The sequence below is a fragment of the Myotis daubentonii genome, chromosome 1 (assembly GCF_963259705.1).
Source record: "Myotis daubentonii chromosome 1, mMyoDau2.1, whole genome shotgun sequence".
Lineage (NCBI taxonomy): Eukaryota > Metazoa > Chordata > Mammalia > Chiroptera > Vespertilionidae > Myotis > Myotis daubentonii.
Window position 1 is genome coordinate 177,531,967 of NC_081840.1, and position 25,936 is coordinate 177,557,902.

Below are 25,936 nucleotides of genomic sequence, written 5' to 3' on the forward strand. Positions count from 1 at the left end.
TATAAAATTCTTCATATGGTATGAAAATAACTTATTAAAACAAAACTTTCACATTGAAAAATACAAGTTTAAAAAATATATCATAATATTAACATGTCTTCTAGTTGTGATGGTAAGCATACTTTTTTTTCTTCTCTACTTTTGTGCATTCTCCAAGTTTATTTTAATGGGAGTAATTAGTTCCATCGGCAGGTTCCCCAATAAATCTTATTCTTTAAAAACTACATTTTGCACCTCATTTTTTATTCTCAATAAAGCCATAATCAAAAGATGATTCTATAATCACTCCAATGTTCCTCTAAAGGAATTAAGATTGTTTTAAAAAAATTGTTAGCCTCTCAGAACTTTATTTAAATGTCCTCTAATAGAGTACCTGAATTAATTAATGAAATACAGATGAAGTGTTAGAATCCTCCCCAAGAAATTCATTTTTTTAAAATTGTTAGCAGAGAAAATATTTTAGGAAAGAAATAGTTAATAAGTGTTTTGCTTGTAAACAGTGAAATTTTATTACCTTAGAGCAGTGGTTCTCAACCTTCTGGCCCTTTAAATACAATTCCTCATGCTGTGACCCAACCATAAAATTGCTACTTCATAATGTAATGTTGCTACTGTTATGAATCGTAATGTAAATATCTGATATGCAGGATGGTCTTAGGCGACCCCTGTGAAAGGGTCATTCGACCGCCAAAGGGGTCACAACCCACAGATTGAGAACCACTGCCTTAGAGCTTTAGGGAATTTAAGAGATATTTAATCTAATTATTTTATAGACACTTTATACCAAAGATCAATGATTTACCTAAAATAGCACTGCTAGTGGCAAAATCAGCACTGATATCAATCAGGGCTTCAAACTGTTGTGTATTTTTTTCAAATACACCATAATGTCTGAAAATTTGTAGATTCTAAAAAATGTGTTTTTACATGGGAAAAATGCAAGAAGATACTTCTTGGAGCATTTGATATGTTTATTTACTGCATATAAATATTGAACATTTCTGTATTAAATTTGAGAATATAACTAGAAAAAAATATTTGCTAAATCCTACTCTTCCTAGATTGGAACAAGCAAAAGAGGCAGAATCCAAAGATGCCTTGAAAGATCTGGTTAATCTGATAACTTCCCTAACAACATACGGTGTCAGTGAACTAAAACCAGCTGGTATTACCACAGGGGCACCCTTCTTATTGCCTGGATTTGCAGTGCCTCAGCCTGCAGGCAAAGGTGAGTTTCTTGTCTCCCATCCCCCCATCTCCCATTTTCAGTCAGAAATCGTGAAAGAATGAAGCAGTCTGACTTTGATTGCTCTTTATTTGTTACTTATATAAAGGTAATCTACTCTTTTAAAGTTTGTGCTCTTTATGATGTAATTTGTTGAGTGAAAGTCTTTACAGATTAAATACTGAAATATAATAAAATAAAAACAGTGAAATTTATATTTTAGTATTTCATTTTAGCATATAAACAGTTTAATAACCCAAATATGTCTCTTTTGATGTTGGCACTTCACACATTTCCACTTTATATGGCTGTACCATGACTTATATTCTCCAGTCTCTGTGCTTTTCTCTATGAATATATATTTTACTTAAAACTCAGCAAACCTAAGTACAAAGAAGTTACATAATTTCTTTTGTAACAGAAAATAAATTTTATAGTTCAGATTTCCTGACTTTGACTCCTCATCTAAATAGTTAATAACTAAATGTTATTAACTATAGAGTAAATTTTGAAAATTTACTCTATAGTTAATAACATTTAGTTACATAAGAATACAAGCTTATTTTAAATACCATGTGATTTTCACTTAGTTGGAATTCAGAAGAACAAAATAAGTGAATAGAGCAGAAACAGACTCATAGATCTGGAGAACAAACCGATAGTTGCCAGATTGGAGGGGTGTTGGGGGATTGGGTGGAAAAATTGAAGGGATTAAGGAATACAAATTAGTAGTAAGAAAATAGTCACAGAAGGCCGGGGAGGGTTGGGGGGCAGGAGGTAGGGGGGTAAGAGATCAACTAAAGGACTTGTATGCATGCATATAAGCATAACCAATGGACATAAGACACTGGGTGATAGGGGAGGCTAGGGGACTGTCTAGGGCGGGGGGATAAAATGGATACATATGTAATACCCTTTGTAATACTTTAAGCAATAAAAAAATAAAAAAAATAAAAAAAAGAAGAATTTTAAGAAGAACAAAAAAAAAAAAGAAAATAGTCACAGTTCTTCAGGGAATATAGTCAATAATCAACACTAATAAAAGAGAAAAATGGTAATTGGCGTACGACGATACCCTTTTCATTGGCTAATCAGGGCTATATGCAAATTAACTGCCAACTATGATTGGCAGTTAACTGCCAACAAGATGGCGGTTAATTTGCATATGTAGGCACAATGCAGGGAGTCGAAAGGGAAAGCAGGAAGAAGCCCCCTGCCACTGACAGTGATTGGAAACCCAGGGAAGAGCTAAAAGCTGGGGGGCAGGGCAAAGGCGGCCCTGGGGCCGCCTTTGCCCTGCCCCCCAGCCATGATCAGAGAATCAGGCGCCTTTTCTGCCCTGGCCAGTGATAGCAGGAAGTAGGGGTGGAGCCAGCAATGGGAGCTGGGCACGGTCAAAGCTGGCAGTCCCGGGAGCTAGGGGTCCCTTGCCTGGGCCTAAAGCGAAGCCCAGGATCGCGGGGCCGCTGCAGCTGCGGGTCCCTGCTGCCCGGGCCGGACGCCTCAGCCAGAGGCGTCCTGCAGGGGCAGGGGCGGAGCCCGCGCAATCGCGGCACCCCCTGCTGCCATTGCAGGTCCCCGCTGCCCGGGCCGGACGCCTAGGCCAGAGGCGTCAGGCCTGGGCAAGGGGCCAATCCTGCGATTGGAGGGTGATGGGGGTCAACGCCTGAGGGCTCCCAGTATGTGAGAGGGGGCAGGCTGGGCTGAGGGACACTCCCCCCCACACACACACACCCAGTGCACGAATTTCGTGCACCAGGCCCCTAGTCCTATATAATAAAAGACTAATATACAAATAGACCCAACGGCAAACGACCAGTTGCTGTGACGCGCACTGACCACCAGAGGGCAGATGCTTAATGCAGGAGCTGCCTCCTGGGTGTCAGTACGCTCCCACAGGGGGAGTGCCACTCGGCCAGAAGCCAGACTCACGGCTCCCGCCTCCATGGCAGCGCCAAGAAGCAGTGAGCTGAGCAGTAAGGAGCAAGGAAGGATCGGGCCTAAGTCAACAAGCAGACATCCCCTGAGGGGTCCCAGTCACAGGCTGGGCTGAGAGGACCGTCTCCCCCACCCCCAGACCAGTGCACGACATTCGTGTACTGTGATACTCTAGTACTGTGGTAACTATGTATGGTGCCAAATGGGTAGTAGAATAATCAGGGGGATCACTTCATAAGTTATATAAATGTCTAACCACTATGCTGTATACCTGAAACTAATCTACACTAATAAAAGACAAAGATGCTAATTGACCATACCTTTGCTATGCCCAAGCCACGCCCACCAGCCAATCAGAGTGACTATATGCAAATTAACCCAACCAAGATGGCGGCTGGCAGCCACAGAGCTGGAGCAAGCAGGAGGCTTGGTTGTCCCAGCGATGGAGGAAGCCAAGCTTCCCGCCTGCCTGGCCGGCTGTGGCCTCCGCAAAAGGCAACAGTTTCAATTATAGAAGACAAATAAATCCCAGATACCTGCTTTCAGCCAGCCTCCACTGGGAGCTTGGGTGGCTGGGGGCTGTGGCCAGCCTGCAAACAGCCATCAGCCCCTCACCCGGGCTGGCCACACCCTCATGGGGTGAGAGTCCCTGCTGGGGGGCTTGGCCAGCCTGCAAATAGCCCTCAGCCCCTCACCGAGGCTGGCTGGGCACCCCAGCAGGGACCCCCACTCTGAAGGGGGTGTGGCCAGCCTGCAAACAGCCATCAGCCCCTCACCTAGGCTGGCCAGGCACCCCAGCAGGACGCCCACCCTGATCCAGGACACCCTTCAGGGCAAACCAGCCAGCCCCCACCCATGCACCAGGCCTCTCTCCTATATAATAAAAGGGTAATATGCAAATTGACCCTAACTGCAGAATGACTGGAAATCACTGGTCACTATGACACACACTCAATGCAGGAGCTGCCCCCTGGTGGTCAGTGTACTCCCACAGGGGGAGCTCTGCTCAGCCACAAACCAGGCTGCCAGCTGCCAGTACAGCGGTGGTGGTGGGAGCCTCTCCGCCTCCTCAGCAGCGCTAAGGATGTCCTACTGCAGCTAGGCCTGCTCCCCGCTGGCAAGTGGATATCCCCTGAGGGTTCTGACTGCCAGCTTAGGCCCAGTCCCCTGGGGAACGGGCCTAAGCCAGCAGGTGGTCATTCCTTGAGGGTCCCAGACTGGGAGAGGGCACAGGACGGGCTGAGGGACCCTCCCAAGGGTCCCTCCAAATTTTTGTGCACCGGGCCTCTAGTATAAAATAACAGTGAATATCAACTGTAATTGAATATCAACTGAAAAAATAAAAGGGTGCTTTTACTTATTTATTTTCTGTACATAATAACCATTCTGAACATTCTGAAGTAATGTGAAGCTGGGGGCTTCTAATGGTTTCTTTCACATGATTGTCACTTGGTAAATATGCAATATGTTTATATTTGCATATAGAATTTAATTAGCCAAAAAATAGCAGCACGTCTGTTCGTTTAAATTTCACAGAACATTATGTATGTATTATGTGACATAGTAGTCAGTTATAAGTTTTTAAGTCAATGAGAATAAATGAATTTATTAGAAAATCCTAAATGTGATTTATTGTAGAAAATTACACTGAAAAGGCATGACTTAGATTACTGAGTTGTCAAACTTACTGTGATAAGATGTACCCTCAGTGTGTAGATTGTATAGAGCTTTTTAAATTAGTCTGTGCAGCCCGGCCTGTGTTGCTCAGTGATTGAGCATCCATCCATCCATGAACCAAGACATCACCATCAGGGCACATGCCCAGGTTTCAGGCTTGATCCCTCAGTAGGGAGTGTGCAGGAGACTGCCAATGGATGATTCTCTCTCATCTTTGATGTTTCTTTCTCTCTCCCTCTCCCTCTCTCTCTAAAAATTAGTAGAAATAAATAAGTTTGTACAATAAGAAATTCAGGCATATTTTCTGAGCAGTTTAAAGCTTCATTTTATTCAATATTTGAAAAATAGGGGTCTCAAAATACTTCTAATTTATCGATTCCAGCTTGAGTACTCTGTAGTTCTCTTTCTCTTAGTTAATTTAAAAATAGCTCAGCAATCTATGTACTTCCTATTTTAGACTTTTGTTCTTTCATTTGGTTAATCAGTATGATCATGACACTGGTATAATAGCTAGTTACAATAGTATAATTTTGTAATGAGAGGATTAATGCAGCAAAATTAACCTTCCCCATTCGTCTGCCTGGTGTTGTCTTATCCATAACAGGGATAATAAACATAAAACCCAGCACCTCCTGGGATTCCCATGAGAATTCAGTGACATATGTTTCTGAATGCAAGGTTAACTAGGAAGGATGTTAACCTAAGAGTCAGCATTCAGGTGTCCATGAATGACCTAACCTTTCTAAATATCAGGAAAAAATGATACAATCTTCTGTAAAATAAATTGATCAAGTTAGGTAATTTTGATTTTCATTTATAATTCAAAATTACCTTTTTCTCATAGCCTACTTTGCAGCGTTATGGTATGCACTAGTGTATATAGCTTTATTCCACACAAAGGGACTATTGAATGTCTTTTTTTTTTTGTCAGGAGTGTTGAGGTATTTTGTATATATATAATACCTCAGTTAATATATAATACCTTTTAGTTATACACACACACACACACACACACACACACACACACACACACACTCTAGAGGCCCGGTGCACCCTCAGCCTGGGAGGTGATCGGGGCCGGGAGGGGCAGGGGCAATGCGGGAGGTTGGCTGTGGGAGCGTATTGACCACCAGGGGGAAACTCCTGCATTGAGCATCTGCGCCCTGGTGGTCAATGTGCATCATAGTGACCGGTCATTCCACCATTCGGTTGATTTGCATATTAGGGTTTTATTATATAGGGTACCTGAAATTTGTTCCGTTTTGATACTGTCTAGTATTTAATTGTTTGGCTCTCCTACCATATATGACCATATGGGACACTTCCTTTTTACTGCTCCATTGGTTAATGTGTCTTAATCCAATACTACACAATCTTGATTACTGTATCTTTAAAGTAAGTCTTGAAATAAAGTTACTTAAGTTGTCCAGTTGATGGCATTTATTTAACTATCATGAGTAAAGCTACGATGAACAGAGTAAAGCTACTATCAACATTCATATAAAATATGTTTTTGTGTGGATATAAATTTTCATTTGTTTGGGATAAATACCAAGCAGTAGAGTTGCTGGGTATGGTAAATCTATGTTTAACTGTACGAGGAGCTGCCAAACTGTGTTCTAATGTGGCTTTCCCAATTTGTGTTTACATCAGCCACATATGAAAGTTTACTTTACACCCTCAGCAACACTTGATGGTGCTAGTTTTTTGTTTTGTTTTTTTAATTTTAGATTTTCTAGTGAGTATGTAGTAGTTTCTAATTGTGGTTTTTTTACTTCACATTTTCCTACATAATTTTGAGCATTTTTTCATATGCTTATTTGCCATTTGACCCCTATTTTTGGATAAGTGCTTTATAAAATATGTATTTTAAGTTCTTCTAGTCTTTACTTGCCTTTTTTTTGTCTTAGCACTTTCTGAAGAAGAGAAATTTAAATTTTGATGAAGTCAAATTTATCACTGTTAAGATACAAGGTGTCCCAAAATATGTATGCACACTTTGAATAATTATTAATTCCAATGGGTTAAATCTGAAAAGAAAGAAACAACAATTAAGCTATCAAAAATGGATGTGTTTCATTTTGGGGAACACCCTATATTTTATGGATTTTGCCTCATCTTAAGAAATATTAAGCCAAGTTTACTAAAATTTTCTCTGTTTTCTTCAAGGAGGTACATATTTTAATGCTTACATTAAGGTTTGAGAATCAATTTAAGTTAATTTTTATAAATGATAGGAAGTAATTTTTTTTTTTAACAATATGGATATCCAGGTGTGCCAGGTCTCTTTGTTGAAAAGACAATATATGACGATATGGGACCCTTTCTTTTTTTCTGCTCCATTGGTTAATATGCCTTAAGCCAATACTACACAATCTTGATTACTGTATCTTTAAAGTAAGTCTTGAAATAAAGTCACTTAAGTTGTCCAATTTTGTTCTTCCTTTTCAAAATTATTTTGGCTACTCTAGGTCCTTTGGATTTTATATAAATTTTACTATTGAGTTATCCTATATAATAAAAGGCTAATATGCAAATCGACCAAAAGGCGGAATGACCGGTCACTATGACATGCACTGACCACCAGGGGGCAGATGCTCAACACAGGAGCTACCCCCTGGTGGTCAGTGCACCCCCACAGGGAGCGCCGCTCAGCCAGAAGCCAGGCTCACAGCTGGCGAGCACAGTGGCGGTGGCGGGAGCTTCTTTCGCCTCCGCAGCAGCATTAAGGACCCCTCGGACCCTCTGGGGATGTCCACCTGCCAGTAAGCAGAAATCCCCAAGAGGTCCCAAACTGCAAGAGTGCAGGCCAGGCTAAGGGCCACCACCCCTCTCCCCCCCCCCCCCCCCAACACACACACACAGTGTGCACGAATGCCGTGCACCGGTCTCTAGTTGAAAACATAAAAAGCCTGCTGAGATATGTTGATTGGGAATACATTGAGTCTATAGATCAATTTGTTTTGGGGGAGAATTGACATCGTGAGTACCCCAATCCATGAAGATACAGCTTTTGATTTATTCGAGTCTTATTATTTTTCTCTCAGCAATATTTATAATGTACATTGTACAGGATTTTCAGTGTTTTTGTTAAATGTATCTGAAATATTTTATTTTTTGATACTGTTGTGAATGAAACTGTTTTCTTCATTTCATTTAAGATTGCTTGCTGCTAATTTTAAAAATGCAGTGTTTTAAAATATCCTTACCAATGACTTTGTTAAATTTGATTATTTGTTTTAGTGGGCTTCACAGGGTACATTTCTTTCTTTTTTTTTTAATCCTCACCAGAGGACATGCTTAGAGAGAGGAAGGGGGAGAGACAGAGAGAGAAATATCCATCAGTTACCTTTCATATGCACCCCAACCAATTATTGAACCTGCAGCCCCAAGGTGCAAGGGCTGATGCTCCAACCACTAAACCACTCCAGCCGGGTAGGGGTGTTACATTTCTTATTAATCTAGGTTTGGATAAGAGATGATGGACCATTGTACAGAAGTGGAAATTAGGAAAGCCAATTGTGATGATGTCGTGTGTAACACACAGAATGAGGCAGTAATAGTTTTTTACAAACTGTGACTCTTTGGTTTGGACTATTTATAAGTTGGGGCTGTGCCTATTCTGATATACTTGATACTATTTATCTTACTTTCTGCCAGTTATTTGTTCAGGGTACTTTGGGAAATATTTTCTCTGATTTCACTGGTTTCCTTTCATCGTATATCAAAAGAAAATTCCTGTTACCAAGAAATTTTTACCCATTTATCGATAGTTACATTTAAAAGAGGATACATTTGCCTTTTATTTCTCTATATATAGATATAATTTACCTATCTTATTTTTAGTGCTGTTTTTATATATAATTAAATTGTATAGAAATCAAAAATTTCAAAGAAAAAGTAAGCTAAGTTATTAATAAAGCTGGTAAACGTATCTGTTTTGATATGTTAACGCTTAAAAGGGATTTCTATTTATGTATTGTACAGCAGGAGCTTTTATAAAATTTTGTATCTTAACCAGCAGAGACATTTTTCTAAAGAAATAAATTTTTAAAAATGGAACAGTCCTTTCCTTTAAGAAATAGTCCTGCTGATTAATAACAACTCCATGGTGATTTTTCATCTTAATTATTCCAGAAACACAATTGTGAGGTTGTGCTTCATAATTCATGCCTCTTCATAGCTTTCAAATTTGTTCCCTAAGCAGAGTGAATGTTTTTAATATTTTTAGAATAAAGAATATATCTCTTCATAAGAAAAGAATGTGTTTTTGTTCAAGCTAGTAACTGAAGTGCTCTGCAGTCTCTGTCATGGGCTTACTGTGAAAAGCTCTTGGTCCACGTAATCTGGGCTGGATGCACACATGGCCAGGGCTGATGCTCAGCTGGCTTGCTGGAATGTAACCGTTCACATTGTTTAGCCAGCCTCCTTCTCACTGGTCATTCACAAGTGTAATTTCGTCATTATTTTCCATCTTACACTAAGCATGCATTGATTTCCTTCCTTGCCAGCACTACTGCCACAATCTAGTTGAGGCTCTGAAGATCACTCATCTGTATGACCATAGGTGTCGTTTTACCTTTTCATTCTTCTATTCATCTCACCACTTCAGATCCATTCTCTGCAATATTTCATAACTGATGGCTTCAAATCTAAAAAATAATAATATTTAGTGTCTGAGTATGGAATGAACTCTTCAGTTTCCTTATTTAGACCTTTATTTGTATTGCATTTTACTTATGCCTGTATCATTTAGGCTCTTTTTTCAAACACTCACTTTTACATTAGATTCTGAAAATAAGAGCTCTATTTTTTGTTGTATTTTCCACTGTCCTTTCACACCTTAGATTAATTAATTTTCTTTTGTTTTTGCTTGTATAGACTTGAAAGTAATGAGATGGTAATTGCCATCTGTTAGAATGATTTCCTCACTTTACCTCTATTATTTTTAGCTATTTGTGTACCAAACAGATTGAAGTCAGTTAATGTAAAATTTGAAACTATACAGAATAGATCTGTTTAGTTAAGATATTAGAGCAGTCTTTTAATTATCTTTTAGATTTAATTATTATTCTCCTTTCTCAATTAAATATTGTAGAAATTTAATGGTTATGACAGTCCTGAATAACTACCTGATAACATCAGCTTTCAAAATATACTTCAATTTATATGCTACTTATTTTGGTGTTACTATTCAGCTATTCCTTTAGATACTTTTTCTGATAGAAAGCCAACTGATCAAATTTGTTTAGTTCCATTGTACATAAGATCTACTAAATTTGAAAATGATATTACACTTAGAAAATTTCTTTTTTTGGATTAGTCACAGGAAATGATTGAGTTTATGTACAGAAAGACTGATTAGTAATTGGATTCGTTAAAATGCTCTGTTCTTGAAGCCTGTGATGGAGACTAGCAGTCTCTATGTTCCTTGGTCATTTATATGGTCAGCCTATTTTAACTACATTATGTTCATGGTCCCTACATGAATTTGATAACAAGTAGGATTAAGGATGGATCAGGGCAGATTTATTACTATAACTAAAAAGAAATTACTAAGCGCCTAATGTTCTGCTGACTACTGCATTTTGAGTGTTATCTTTGTATGCAAGATTATGACATTTTACATTTGATTTAATTGTGTGTGTGTATACATTGTGTTCATTTCAGCTCTTTGTGGTGGACAACTTGTTCTTGGGTTGGTTATTAATATGCCTTGTCTTTTGTCAGTGACATCATTGGAAACCAATAATGAAGATGAAACTTAGGAAAATCCAAATTTTCTCATAGTACCCTAAACTCAGCTCTTTTTAACTCTTTTCTTTATAATGAGACTCGATAATGTCACTTAGCAAAAAGATGCAAAATATTGATTAGAGTTATTCTTTAACTTTGTCATCTTTTTGTCACATATAGTCAGACTTTTATATTTGCATGTCCATCAGTCTATCTAAGCTTATTTTTATCAAGTTTTTTAAAAAATATTTTTTTTTATTGATTTCAGAGAGGAAGGGAGAGGGAGAGAGAGATAGAAACACTAATGATTAGAGAGAATCATTGATCACCTGCCTCCTGCATTTCCCATTGGGGATGGAGCCTGCAACCTGTGCATATGCCCTGACCGGTAATTGAACCTTGAACTCCTGGTTCACAGGTCAGTGCTCAGCCACTGAGCCACATTGGCCAGGTTAAGCTTATTTTTTAATCACCTGATGGTAGTAAGAAAGTGGAGATGTCCTCAAAAAGAACAAGCATACTATTAATGAGGAGCTAGAAGTAAGGAGAAATCTTTGGTATTTGCCACATATGGGATAAATTTGTGTTGTAGATAAAATTGAAATCATATATAGACTGAAAATTTTTTGATCTTTGCATTTTTCAGATAATGCCCAAGCTAGGGACTCTCAGTGGTCTTTCTAACCCATTTGATATTTTTCCTAGTTCTGTTTATCCTCTTTCTAAAATCCAGCTTATTCTGTAAGGCTCTATGTTAATTTTTTTGGTCACTCTTGGCAAATGCCTCATATTGCTTAGATTTGAACCTGTGAATAGTTTTTAGAGGCAAGCACTTGTTTTCATGTGCCTCAAATACTTTTTGTGTTAATTCTTTATAATTATTGTCACTAATTCACCTCATACAAGCCATGGGTACAAATTGAAAATCAGATGTTTAAAAATGTAGTTAGTAAAACAAATAAAAATAGCTAGTAGTTGGACATGGATTGCTTTAACAAGCATATGTAAAGAAATTGCAGTTTTAGCTTGAAAACAAGAAATTTCCAACTTAAAGTTCTAATGTTTTAATTATAAGAGGAAAATTGGAAACTAGAGACTTTTTCCCTCCCAATTTTCCTGCTGTCATTCTTGCTGTTCTCAAACCTGTTACTTCTTCAGGGTGAAAATATGAGAGGTAACTTCTTATAGTCAAGGTCAAGGTTACAGATAATAAAAAGCAACAGCCCTTCTCATTTTCAAACTCTGAAACCTCAATCTATATAAGATGCTTTATTCTCTAAAATTGTATAATGTTTCAACATACACTATTCTTGAACCAGAATATTCTCAATATTGCATTACAAGTTTAATTGGTGTTATTTATCTTTAATTAAATGGCTGAACCTGATGAAGAAAAATAAGACCTTTCATAAAACCAGATGTGTTTTTGGTCAACAGTTGATAAATGTTACAATTTGCAATGTTTAAATAGACCAGGTTGCCATGATTAAACCATCACATACACCTTACTATTGTGTTCTTATTTTCTATTATAGGTCACAGTGTGAGAAACGTCCAAGCCTTTGCAGTTCTTCAGAACGCATTTTTAAAAGCAAAAACCAACTTTCTTGCCCAGATCATCCTTGATGCCATCACAAATATTTACATGGCTGACAATGCCAATTATTTCATCCTCGAGTCACAGCACACATTGTCACAGTTTGCAGAGAAGATTTCTAAACTCCCAGAAGTGCAAAGCAAATACTTTGAGATGTTGGAGTTTGTCGTTTTTAGCTTAAATTATATCCCTTGTAAAGAACTTATTAGTGTTAGCATTCTCTTAAAATCTAGCTCTTCTTACCACTGTAGCATTATTGCAATGAAAACACTCCTGAAGTTTACACGACATGACTACATATTTAAAGATGTGTTCAGGGAGGTGGGCCTTCTGGAGGTCATGGTAACCCTTTTGCACAAGTATGCTGCCCTCTTGAAGGATCCAACTCAGGCACTAAATGAACAAGGTAAAGCATTTTCCATAATTTTATTTTATTTGACAGAGGTCTTGGGATAAGGTGTTCTGTTCATAGTTTGCCTTTCATTTGGTTATTGACTTGAATGACTTACTGATGTGCATTATTGTGACATCTTTGTGAGTATTTCCCAGAGTTAACTTGTTCATTCTGCCTCTTCTCGGGAGTTGGGGAAGGAGTGGGTGGGACCCAGAAATATGTCATTGTGGTGGAAGAAAACTTAAGGTAAAAACTGAAGAAAACATTTATGATTCACATGACTGGTGTCTACTATTTTTCTAGAGGGATTTTAAAAAGCTTCTAGAAGCAATTGGGATGCTTAGGTGCTTTCAAATGTCTTTGTTAACTATAGAGAACAAATAGTTATATCTCTTCAGTAATGTTATGTATACACACATCTAGTATCATTGTGTATCTTAAATTTTATGTTTTTCACCCTTTCTGATCAATCTGATGAAAGTGTGGTAGTATATGGCACTTAAAAGTTAAGTATTAAGTGTGTTGAATGAAATATACAAGTTAAATAGATAGCACTGTTCATAATGTTTCTATTTGGTGCATTATAATCTAGCATTCTTCTAGGTTGTAACATTATAATACTCAAACTTGAATTGCTAAAAAAAATTAAGAACACTGTCATATGAAGCAGATATTTTGGTGAACCTCCTTTACAGGGAAAGCACCTGTGAGAAGAATATAATAAATTTTGATTGGCATTTTTTTCTTTTCAATATTTGTTAGATAACTAACTTTCTAGCCTCACCAAAATAAAATCGTAAACATGGATTTTGACCTTACTTTTGGTTGCTGGTAGACATGTGTATCATTTTTAAAGGTTGTATTATATCAATTGTATTAGTAGTAAGCGTGAATATTAAAGAAATACTTTTTAAATTATCAAAAGAAAATTGAATAATAAATAAGCTTATAACTTTTGTGATTTAGACTTCTGATCCTTTTTCCTAGGGGACTCAAGAAATAATAGTTCAATTGAAGACCAAAAACATCTGGCTTTGTTGGTTATGGAGACCTTGACATTGCTTCTTCAAGGATCAAACACAAATGCAGGTAATTAGAAAAGCTTCTAGCAAATGCTTTGGGAGGATATTACCTCTGGTTATGGCTTCTCTAATGATTCTTGCTTTTGAAATACTCTTATCACTTAAGAGAAAAAACTATTGATTCAGTGATGGTACTATAATATCTCTAGAAATAACAATACTTTCAATCTTTACCAATATATTAATGACCAAATATTTAAGTGTTATTTCAAAAAATGTTCTTATATTTCATTGTGTGCCTTATGTTTGAAGTATTCTTTTTTCTATTTTTTTACTTACATAATACAGGTTCTTAGTCTAATAAATTTATTTATTTAAATATTTTCCAAAATATCTGCTTCATATGACAGTTTTCTTAATTTTTTTAGCAATTCAAGTTTGAGTATTATAATGTTACAACCTAGGGAAATATTGAAAAACTATTCTCTAATAAAACTTGCCTCTCCCAGGTAAATTGGATTCATTAAATCTTTTGCTTTATCTTTGGTCTCAACTTCAATCCTTTTCTACCTGTCATCAACACAGTCCAACTGTATTTATAAATTATCACTCTTGCTTTTAAAAAAGATACTTCTTGAAATTTTAGCCAATGTCAGAAACCTCTCAGGAATAGTGTGCATACAACTTGAGAGAGAAGTAAGTGATAAGGAGGTGAGTTCAGATGAGTGGATTGTGCATAGATCATATAGAGTTTTGTAGGTCATGCTGAGGAATTTGAATTGCATCTTAAATGTTATGGTTTCAAATCTTAGAGGGAATGCTGGGTGGGGTGGGGAGAGATCAACCAAAGAACTTTTATGAATATATGCATAACCCATGGACACAGACAATAGTGTGGTGAAGGCCTGGGACTGGGGAGGCTAGAAGGGGTCAATGGGGAAAAAGGGGGAACATATATAAAACTTTCAACAATAAAGATTTGAAAAATAAAATAAAAATATTGTTATGGGATGCTGTAAATCAGCGGTTCTCAACCTGTGGGTCGCGACCACTTTGGGGGTCGACAACCCTTTCACAGGGGTCACCTAAGACCATTGGAAAACACATATATAATTACATATTGTTTTTGTGATTAATTACTATGCTTTAATTATGTCAGTTTGTAACAATGAAAATACATCCTGCATATCAGATATTTACATTACGATTCATAACAGTAGCAAAATTATAGTTATGAAGTAGCAACAAAAATAATTTTATGGTTGGGGGTCACCACAACATGAGGAACTGTATTAAAGGGTTGCGGCATTAGGAAGGTTGAGAACCACTGCCGTAAACAAATGAATGACTGAATGATTGAACTAGCAAAGGCACAAATGCATGTCTATTTGTCTGAATGCAGAAGAACTCAACATTCAACATAGAGGGTTGGGGGAGGGGAGAGGTAAGAGATCAACCGAAGGACTTGTATGCGTGCATATAAGCATAACCAATGGACAGAAGACACTGGGAGCGGGATGGTGAGGGCATGTACGGGAGGCAGATGGGAGGGGGGGGGGCGAGTAGGGGAGACTGGGTGGAGGTCAATGGGGAAAAAAGGAGATATATGTACTACTACTTGTAATACTTTTAACAATAAAATAAAAAAATTTTAAAAAAATCTATTTAAAAAAATAAAATATATTGTCTTGTGCACAATGCCATGTGTTAGAGACGTAAAGATAATTCTTTTCCCAAAGGAATTACAACCTAATTGGAAATATAACTGTATAAGTAATTATTTAAATGCATTTTGGGCAAATGCCAAGACAGAGTTGAATGAATTTAGTAGGTAATTCAAACAATTAATATGATGAGATTTAATGGATATGATATTAACAGGTTGTCCATGATATAATGCATAATCTCCTTATTTCTACTAACTAGGTTTAGTTGACTGAGATAGTCAGAAACATAATAGGGGTATAATAACAAGAATTCTTGGACAAATTTTTTGGTGGCATGACCCACAGGGAGGGATGGAACAATTCTAATCTATGAGAGTGGAGAGCTTACTCTATGTGACTGAAAATCACTTTCAGCCTGCTACACACTTTTACAAAATTCTTTTCTCATCAACTGTCTTCTCTGTGTTAAGAAAGATATTACTAACCGTCTGATTTCAGGCACTTAAAACAGTGCTTTGCTCTTAGAACTGTTCAAGACATATTAGCAATAATGATTACCTCATGGGCACTAATGCAACCAGGAAGTAAACATGGTCTTCCATGTGCTAAATTGCAAGCATGTGACTTACACTCATTTCAAGGTCATATAATTCCTAAAAAGTTAGCAATTAGAAAATCACTAAATAGAAAGGACAGTGGCTGCTACAGCAAAATATACTAACACTTATTCTCTCAGGAAATACTTATTGAAACACACACCAGAAGGAAATTCAAGTTTAATGGGAGACCAAACATATAAGTAAATAATACTAAGACTTTGCTATAAAGTACTATAATATAAAGTGGCATATGCAAGGTATTATAAAAGTGCAAAGGAGAGAATGTTTAGTTTGGAGGAAATGCTAATTCGTGATTTAGGTCACTTGGTCCATTTTTTAATATTGAAGATGGTATTTGATGTGAGAACAGTATCACTTGTGGGCTGGAGCACAGTCTATAGAGCTGGGCTATCTAGGCATAAATCCTACCCTGCCCTTTGTCAGCTGTTCGGCCTTGGCCACATCACTCAACTTCTTTATGCCTCATCTCCAATCTGTACAATAGGGGATAAGGATTAAATAAATCAACTGAGTAATGCATTTGGAACAATTGTTTTTGTTTGTGTGCTTTACCTAACTAAAAAGTTTGGTTCCTTATAATTTTTTTCATCAGAGAATAATTTTATTTTATCCTTTTCTTACTATTTTGGAAGCCTTGTTTAGTTTAAATCTCATTTACTTAAGGTATTGTTTATCTAAAAGCTGTTTATCTAAAAGATTGATTTTTTTAAAATCATTTATTTATTGATTTTTATAGAGAGAGAAAAGGAAGGGGCAGGGGAGAGAATGGAGCGTTGATTTGATGTTCCACTTATTTATGCATTCATTGGTTGATTCTCATACCAGTATGTGCCCTGACCAGGGATCAAACCTGTATGTAACCTTGGCATATTGAAACCATGATCTAACCTACTGAAACACCTGGACAGGGTTACGTAAATTGATTTCAAGTATTATTCAGTTTAAAGGCTTGACATAAAAATATTGGGTCCCTTTGGTTTCTACCTATGAAATTTTTGAATGTTTAGATTTGGATAATTTAAATGTGGTGAACATATCAGGACATTAATCTTGCATTTAAGGAAATCTAGAGAAAATTTGTATATGTCTTTGCTGACACCCTTCAGTACAATTTTGTATTGTAATTTAAAAGGTGAAATAGGTGTGTAGGTCTTATTTGCATTCTTTTGAGCTACTCTTCATATAAAAAGATCAAATTTTTCTCCCTTCAAGGAATTTTCCGAGAATTTGGAGGTGCAAGATGTGCACATAATATAGTGAGGTACCCCCAATGCCGGCAGCATGCCCTGATGATTATCCAGCAGCTGGTGCTCTCTCCAAATGGGGATGATGACATGGGCACGCTTCTGGGATTAATGCATTCAGCCCCACCCACAGAACTGCAGTTGAAGACTGACATTTTAAGGGTAAGAGTGTGCGTTACTACTCTTCTACTTCTAAAATATGTGGTTATTTTTAACTGACTTAAAACTATTATGAACTATTCTTGCTGTTTTCTAAAATTATGTCAAAATAGTAATAGCAGAAGAAAAGGCGGTGTCTTTCACCTGGCTTCCAAGGCCCTGGGAATATGTTTTCTTCCCCCTGACTTCCTCTCTTAGTATCTTTGCCCCATTCTTGCCACAGACATCACAGAAATAATAGCTACTTTCTAGAATCATATTTCTTTTAAGATTTACTTTATTCAGTTACTTTCTTATCAATATTGAGATGTTTGCATTTTTTTCTTTATACTATTGTATATTTCATCCTATTTTGATTGAGTATAATTTTGAGTATGCATTTTATTTTAAAAGCAATATTAATTTGACCACAATTTATCTCTTAGACAAGAGGGAAATCTACATGCCTGTCAACATTGGGGACATTTGTATATTTGAAGGGATCATTGGGAAAAAAAAAAACAAGTACCTTCAAAAGGTGTTTTGGTTGCTAACATTTTTAACATACATTTTCCTCTTTTCTTGGTTCCTTTTTAATTGGATTTGTAACATATGTGTAGGTAAAGCCTCTTCCCAAAGCATCTGTTCATGGTGACTTTATAGCAGTTGAAATAGTTTATGTCTTGGCTGTCCTGATTATCTGTCTCGTCCTTTCTAAACTAAATTAATTTATATACAGGGTGTCCCCAAAAAATGTATACATACTTTTTTCCTGATTGCTCAATTGATGTTTCTTTCTTTTCAGATTTAAACCATTGAAATTAGTAATTCAAAGTATGTGTACATGTTTTGGGGATACCCTATATATAGACAGTCATAAGTTCTTGTGACTGTGTAAAATTATACTAGATTATGTATTTTACTTATTTAATAAAAACATTACTTTGTAAAAGTTACTGAATTCATTGATAATATTATTTATCACAGACATAGGGAAATCTTTTCAGCCAGGATTTGGATATAGCCTTATTCTATCAAAAGGAATACGTGTTAGTATTTCCTAAAATTATCTTCTGCCTCTATGGCATTTTTTAATTGGCAAAATATTTGATATGCTTCACAGGACTGGTTTTTGTGGGGTTTTTTGGGTAAATGACAAAAATATTTATTTCAGATGTTCACAGAATGGTGGTATAGTCCTTGGACATTTCCTGTATGATTTTATTTTATTTTATTTGAATTACAAGTTTATTTTCTTGTTCCCCATAGGCCCTCCTGTCAGTTCTTCGAGAAAGCCATCGGTCAAGAACAGTTTTTAGGAAAGTTGGAGGCTTTGTATACATAACATCCTTGCTTGTTGCCATGGAAAGATCTTTGAGCTCGCCACCGAAGAATGGCTGGGAGAAAGTGAACCAGAACCAAGTATTTGAACTTCTCCACACTGTGTTCTGCACATTGACTGCAGCAATGCGCTATGAGCCAGCCAACTCTCATTTCTTCAAAACAGAGATTCAGTATGAGAAATTGGCAGATGCCGTTCGGTTTCTTGGCTGCTTCTCAGACCTGAGGAAAATAAGCCCCATGAATGTCTTCCCCTCAAATACCCAGCCATTTCAGAGACTTTTAGAGGAAGACATAACTTCGATGGACTCGGTGTCACCTACTTTACAGCACTGCAGTAAACTCTTTATTTATCTCTACAAAGTAGCCACAGATTCTTTTGACAGGTATGGCTCTGCTCTGTCAAAAGCTCTGAATTAAAAGGGTATACTATATATGACTTCAACATAGAGGCTTAAATTATACGTTAACCTGAAGGAAAATGAAAACAAATGAATTTTCTCTCTCAGTTACTTGTCTATCACTTTATTTGTGAATATTACTATTGCTTTGATGTTAAGTTTTTCAACATAGTCATCTGTGTATTATTTGTAAATCAAGGGTCAGTTAGCTCTTTTTTTAAATGTATTTTTATTGATTTCAGAGAGGAAGGGAAAGGGAGAGATAGAAACATCAGTGATGAGAGAGAATCATTGATTGGCTGCCTTCTACACCCCCCTACTTGGGATTGAGCCTGCAGCCTGGGCATGTGTCCTTGACCAGAATCAAACCCAGGACTCTTCAGTCTGCAGGCTGATGCTCTATTCACTGATCCAAACTGTCTAGGGCTACTCTTGAAGCAATTTCTAAGAAGTTTATGTTAATGGAGTGATGTTTACTATTGTCTTTTTTCTTTATTCTCAACAATGTTAGATACATCTGGACTTAATGATATTAGTTATCATAGGAGAACATGGTTATGATTGTATTTATTTCTAAACACTTGATATATTCTCAGCATAATCCTCAAAAAGTGATAGAACTCCCTATCAAGAGATAATTCAGACTTGGTTACTCATTCTCCATTAAATGAGTGCCAAGTCGCTGTGCTAGGCATTGTGGGTTCAGCTCAGCACGTTCAGCTCAGCACCAGATGACCTGGGTCATGGCCATTCTTTAGCTTAAATATAGACATGTAAATAAACAGTTACACTGATAAACTCTCTGATGAGGGGAATCCAGAGATCTAAGGGAGATCATAGGAGTGTCACTTACCTACATCACTTACTTTCGATTTTTAGTTTTATTTTTTTATTTTTTTTTTAATTGGGTGAATTTTTTTTTTAAATATATTTTATTGATTTTCTGCAGAGAGGAAGGGAGAGAGATAGAGAGTTAGAAACATCGATGAGAGAGAAACATCGATCAGCTGCCTCCTGCACATCTCCCACTGGGGATGTGCCCGCGACCCAGGTACATGCCCTTGACCGGAATCGAACCTGGGACCTTTCAGTCCGCAGGCCGACGCTCTATCCACTGAGCCAAACCGGTTTCGGCTACTTTCGATCTTTAAACTGCTTTCAATTAAGTTCTCACTGAAAATAGTGTCAGAGTGATCATGCTGCAAGTTTCTCCCAAGCATTTTCACTTGACAGTTACCATTGTTTTATTGCATAAAATAAAATAATTATTTTTATATTGTCCCCATAAATTAAGCAAATAACTGTGTTGGGTAGGACGTCTATTAGATTTTATACCTTTCTTTATTGAATATCTACTTTGAAATATCTATTGAGATGTTTCTTGCTTCTTAATATTTTTTATCTTAATATTTAGAGAAGAAAATACAAGTAACATAAGAAAATTGTTTTCCAATTTTTCTCATCTCAAAAATAAAAATGCATATTATATTATTATCTCATAGGAAACATAGGATAATGCTGTATTCATAGAATAAGCAATTTAAAATAGAAATTTTAAAATTTTGGATTCACCTTCTTTTTCCTCAGTTTCTACTTATCCTAGTTAGTATACCTCATTTTTAGTTTGCTTTGTCAAAAACAGGGCTTACAGCACTCTGTTTAACAAATGTGTTAAATGTTAACATTAATAGATAAGCATTGGCTGTAAGCATGCTTTCCTGTTTCCCTCAGTGCATGTGTTATAGTCTTGTTCCTTGTTCCTGCTGAGAATGGAGGACATTTCTAATTAAACTTTTACTGGTATTTGTGAAACTAACCAACTGCCAACGTGATGCTCTCTGCTAACCTCTCTAAACCACCCTGTCTGTTTTGTTGTCTGTAGTCGTGCAGAACAGATCCCTCCTTGCCTGACAAGTGAGTCTTCTCTCCCCTCTCCCTGGGGCACACCAGCTCTGTCCAGGAAAAGGTACTGATCTTACAACAGAAGTTGATCTTTGTTTGTGTGGGGGGTTTTCTTTTTTGCTTAATTATATGCTAATATGATGATTGTGCTTTGTAACTTCAATTTTTTTGGTTTTCTATATATGTATTTTGTTTGTTTTAATAGTCAACTTCTGAGTATATTTATGAGTAAAATGTATTGATACTATGAAGATAGAAAGGTCATGTGTCATCCAACTCTATTATTTAGACTAAAATATGCATTTTGCTTTAGAGAAGCATATGTTTTATTAAAATTAATGTAGAAATGAGGACTTAGTGCCTCTTTAAATGGAGTACTTTCCTGATTTTTCTTTTTACTTTAAAGGTGCCTGGGGATCAATTTTGTTTGTTTGTTTCTCCTACTGCTTTCAAATGAGCATCACAGCACCAGCAAGGAAGTATGTGCTTTCTCAGTCAGGTTCAACCAGTTTAAATGTGGTGCTGTTATAGAGAAGTGTCACAGCTAACCTTTGAAAAGGTGAAGGAAAAACCTACCCCAGTTCTTGCTTTCATTGGTTCGGTGTAAATCTCTTCCTAAGCCAAACTAGTCCACCTCATACAGAAAGCTTGTGGACTATAAAGAACCAGCAGTTAGTTGGCAAGAGTACAGTTAAGATCCATCCATATTCCATAATTATGATCCATGACTATATTCTGTGCACTTGGAACCAATTACTCTTACTTCCCCAGTTTTCCTTATGACCAAGTACAAGTCCTTAAGTCTGTGTTAATCTTCCACTGTGGCTTTTTAAAAATAAATCCTGATGTCCCTTTTGTTGTTTAATTTTATTTCTATTCTGATTTTGAAACTTCATTATAATTGGAGTTTTTATATCAAAAGTATTTGTCACAGACTGTATTTTAATGTATTTCAGTAGTAATATTCATTAGGTGTATGGACTTATGTTTCCCTTTTTTCTTAATTTACACTGGGGCTTATAGCTCATTTTCTTCCAGTAAATCATAGCATAGTTCAGAATATTTTTAAATGAATTTAGCATTTTTTAATATATTTGTATTTGAAAACGACTACTTTTTTTTGAGAGCATTTTTTGTTGTTAGTCCTCACCGAGGATATTTTCCATTGATTTTTAGAGAGAATGGAAGGAAGGAGGAGAAACACCGATGTGAGAGAGACACATCAATTGGTTGCCTCCTGCATGGCCCCAGGACCTTTCAGTTGTGGGCTGACGCTCTATCCACTGAGCCAAACCAGCTCGGGGTTTAAGAGCACTTCTTAATTCAAGAGACTGTAACATCAATTTGAGAATCTGGTGCTTTTTTTTAAGTTGCTAAAATGAGTGAGACCAAAAGTATTCGTTGGGTTTGAGGATTTATGTGCTCTTACTATTATATAGAACTGCTACTGGATGTTAGAAAGTTAGTTTCAATGACTAAATAGTTTTAATTATTTTTTAAAATCACCTTTATAATTCTGTCATAAATGTAAAGGCTTAAAAAGTACTATATTAAAAAATATATAACCCTATTTAACTATTAATTAAAACTGCAAAATAATTTTAATAAAAATTTACAGATTAAAGGACCCCATTAAAAAAAGAAATCCATTAGAACTTAACTATTTTTTAAACAGCATTTTAGTTCATATTATGAAGAATTATTTAAAGCTTTAGATCAGAAATAGTTTGTCTTCATTTGCAACATAGCTACCTGTAAGGATGCCATGTCTTTGATGTAAGGGGAAACTACCTGGAATCTACATCCTAGTTGAGTGAATCTTATCCATTAGAATTCTAATCCGGTTTACAAGTTGATGTCACTCAAGGAAGCTCATGATAATATTAAGACCACTGTTGACATTTTAAGGTTGTCATTCTGACTAGGTTACGTACATTTTACTAAGTGATAAGAATCATAAGCTAATAAGAAATACAATGTTTTTATTTTACACATGCAATATAGTAACTTCCAAAATTAGAACAGCTTGAGAACATAAATTACATCAGCTCATGGGCATCTTTTTCTTGCTGCAAAACATGTTTTTGTTGGCAAAAGGAGAAACTAACATTGTATTAGTTTTTATGGCTTGTATTCAGGTGTTAAGGAAGTTTTGTACTTGTGATAATTCTCTAATATATAAAATCCTAGAGATTCTTCTCTATTTAGTTTAAGAATTGGGGGGAAAAGAACTAAGAAACTTCATATTTTGAAAACTAAAACTCATAACCTTTTTATTATTAATTATCTAGAGGAATAATGGAATATGATTATAGCTGAGTGATGTTTAATCAGAGTTAGAGGAAGTGAAAACAAAATACAAAATAATAACCAAGACACTCCAGAATATATCTGCAATGAAGAAAAGGGTGGCAAGTATCAGTTATCATTCAAACATGGTGTCCATTACTTAGTGCTTCTGCACACTTGATGATAATTATGGCAGAGCAAATTCTGGATTTAAAGATTTAAGCATATATATCCAAAGATGTATTTAAGTTTATATATGTATATTCTAAGAGCTTAGATTGAAATATGAAAATAACAATTTCTGTAAGTTTTAAAAGAAAGTACAACATAAAAATTAACTAAATTTTGAATGTCATTTTATCCTGTCTTTGCAAATGGTTAGGTTTTGCTCAGGAATTATGCATTGAATAAGTTTACTGTAATCTCTACATTTAAAAAGTGGTATGCCTGTGGTGATACCTAAGTGACTTAGTAAGAATTAGTGTTGTAAAATGCTTATAAAAATAGTCCTAATTTTAATTAATAAATACCATGGTTTAGTTTTCTACATTGTTTGAAATATATTCCTAGTTTGAGAAGAATGAATGTGATTCCTATATCAGAATATTGTTTCCTCATGTAAGGTAAAAAAAGCTTACTACTATAATAGTTATATATTTAGGTATATCCATAGTTCAAGTTCAAACCTATATGCAATCTGGAAATTCAGAAATAATTTTGGAAGGCCTATAACTAAAATATACAATTAGAATCTATGTTTATCCTCAAATTTGGGTTATTTTTGTGTGTGTAATGAAAACAGTTTTAATGAAATTTCTTAATGGTTGGGAATTCATATTATACTATAAAGGAATTAAGAATCTTTTTTTGCATAGTTCTAAATATTTTCAAGACTAAAGGGAACAGCTTAAGAGGAGGATAGCTATTGGTTATAGCATTTACAAATGTCTTAAGTTTAGAAATTCAATATTTCTGAACAAAATCAGTAGAAAAACACGGAGTTGAAAAAAAATGAGTGGGTGTGGGATAAGCTGACTTTAAATAAACTAAGAGAGACCCTGTTCTTTTTTTTTTTAAGTGAAGCTGAATATTTTCATTGTCTGTTAAAAAGAAAATAGAGCTTAAAAACAAACAAACCTGGCAGTGCCAATTCTTTGCTTCTAAATCACTGACTTTAAGCATCTGTTTCCCAAGCTGCTCTTGTGCCAGAGCTGAAACCGTACTGCTCTCGGTGACAGAGCTCAGCATTAGACCAGTTATGCTGAGCCACTGGAACAAAGAGCTCCCATAGGCTAAAGCCACAAGCATCTATTTTCTAGAGCCAAGATGCAAAATGTGCACAACTCATGAATTGTAGAAGAATAGTATGAAATAGAAAGTGGAAATCATTGATGAGAAGAAATGTATATTCAGGAATGACTAGACTTTCTAACTCATAGAAGCTTGTTATGTAAAATATGCCTTCTAACTTTGTAACAATTGTGTGGAATATTTTCAGTGGTGGGGGAAAATGTAAAAGAGAGTGTAGTTCCAAATAAGCTAAAGGAAAACTCCCTTGATGATTCTGAGCCAACCCTGAGTCCATTGGCCCAGTTAAACAGAGTAAGCCACTTTGGTCTTGCTAGTTCTTGATTCTGTTATCTATGGCTTAACTCAAAGTTAAAAACACATATGTAATTTAAAAAAAAAACAATTTTATTGAGGGATTTAATTTTAACTTGCACTCTCATCACATATTATCAGAACTGTCACCTTTCCTAGTGCTATGATTTCACCTACTTATATCTCCTGGTACAGGTGTCATTCTTCCCCCATCCCTTTCAGTTTTATCCTATCTAATAAAAGAGAAACATGGTAATTGGCATACGACCGCTACCCTTCCCATTTGCTAATCAGCGAGATATGCAAATTAACTGCCAGCCAAGATGGCGGCCGGCAGCCAGGCAGCTTGAAACTAACATGAGGCTTGCTTGCTTCAGTGACGGAGGAAACCAACGTTCCCCGCCTGCCTTACCGGCCTCTGAGCCTGCAGTTTAAGAAACATAGTTACAAATATAGAAGCTAAAAAAAAAACGCAGAAACCTGCTTTCAGCGAGCCCGGGATCTCAGAGCTGGAGTTGATGCAGAGTTTCGATTATAGAACCGAAACAAACCAGATACCTGCTTTCAGGAGGAGGCCTAAGAGCTGGAGCCTCAGACCTAAAACTAGCCCAGAATAAAAACAAAAAAGAAAAAAAGGAGCAGTTGGGAGCTTCAGTCACCCGCTAGCCTGAAAACAGCCCTCAGCCCCTCACCCAGACTGGCCAGGCACCCCAGTGGGGACCCCCACCCTGATCCAGGACACCCTTCAGGGCAAACCAGCCAGCCCCACCCATGCACCAGGCCTCTGTCCTATATAGTAAAAGGGTAATATGCCTCCCAGCACCGGGATCGGCGGAGCCGTGAGGCCTCCAGCACCGGGATCAGCGTGACAGGGGACAGCACCCAAACCCCCTGATTGCCCTGCGGCTCTGTGTGTGACAGGCTGTGGCGCCCCAACCCCCTGATCGGCCCTGCTCTGTTTGTGACAGGGTGCGGCGCCCCAACCTCCCCCCCACGGGCCTTGCTCTGTGTGTGACTGGGTAGAGCTATACCTCCCCATCGGCCCTGCCCTGAGTGTGCCCCAACTCCCCTATCGGCCCTACTCTGTGAGTGACAGGGGGGAGCTCCTCAACTCCCTGATCGGCCCTGCTCTGTGCGTGACGG

The 25,936-nt window shown here is 36.8% G+C and overlaps 1 protein-coding gene across 17 annotated transcripts in view; it reads left to right on the plus strand.

Moving 5' to 3' along the window:
- Positions 1-25,936, plus strand: part of WDFY3 (WD repeat and FYVE domain containing 3) — a 277,660-nt gene that overhangs the window by 134,499 nt on the left and 117,225 nt on the right. For 16 of the 17 annotated variants that reach the window (XM_059666363.1, XM_059666352.1, XM_059666330.1 and 13 more), the window contains 6 exons: positions 1,062-1,228; positions 12,112-12,579; positions 13,555-13,656; positions 17,089-17,282; positions 18,528-18,985; positions 20,883-20,966. In XM_059666363.1, coding sequence (XP_059522346.1) covers positions 1,062-1,228; positions 12,112-12,579; positions 13,555-13,656; positions 17,089-17,282; positions 18,528-18,985; positions 20,883-20,966 — 1,473 coding nt within the window. The remainder of the gene's footprint in view (positions 1-1,061; positions 1,229-12,111; positions 12,580-13,554; positions 13,657-17,088; positions 17,283-18,527; positions 18,986-20,882; positions 20,967-25,936) is intronic. The other variant, XM_059666273.1, reaches the window with a different exon arrangement.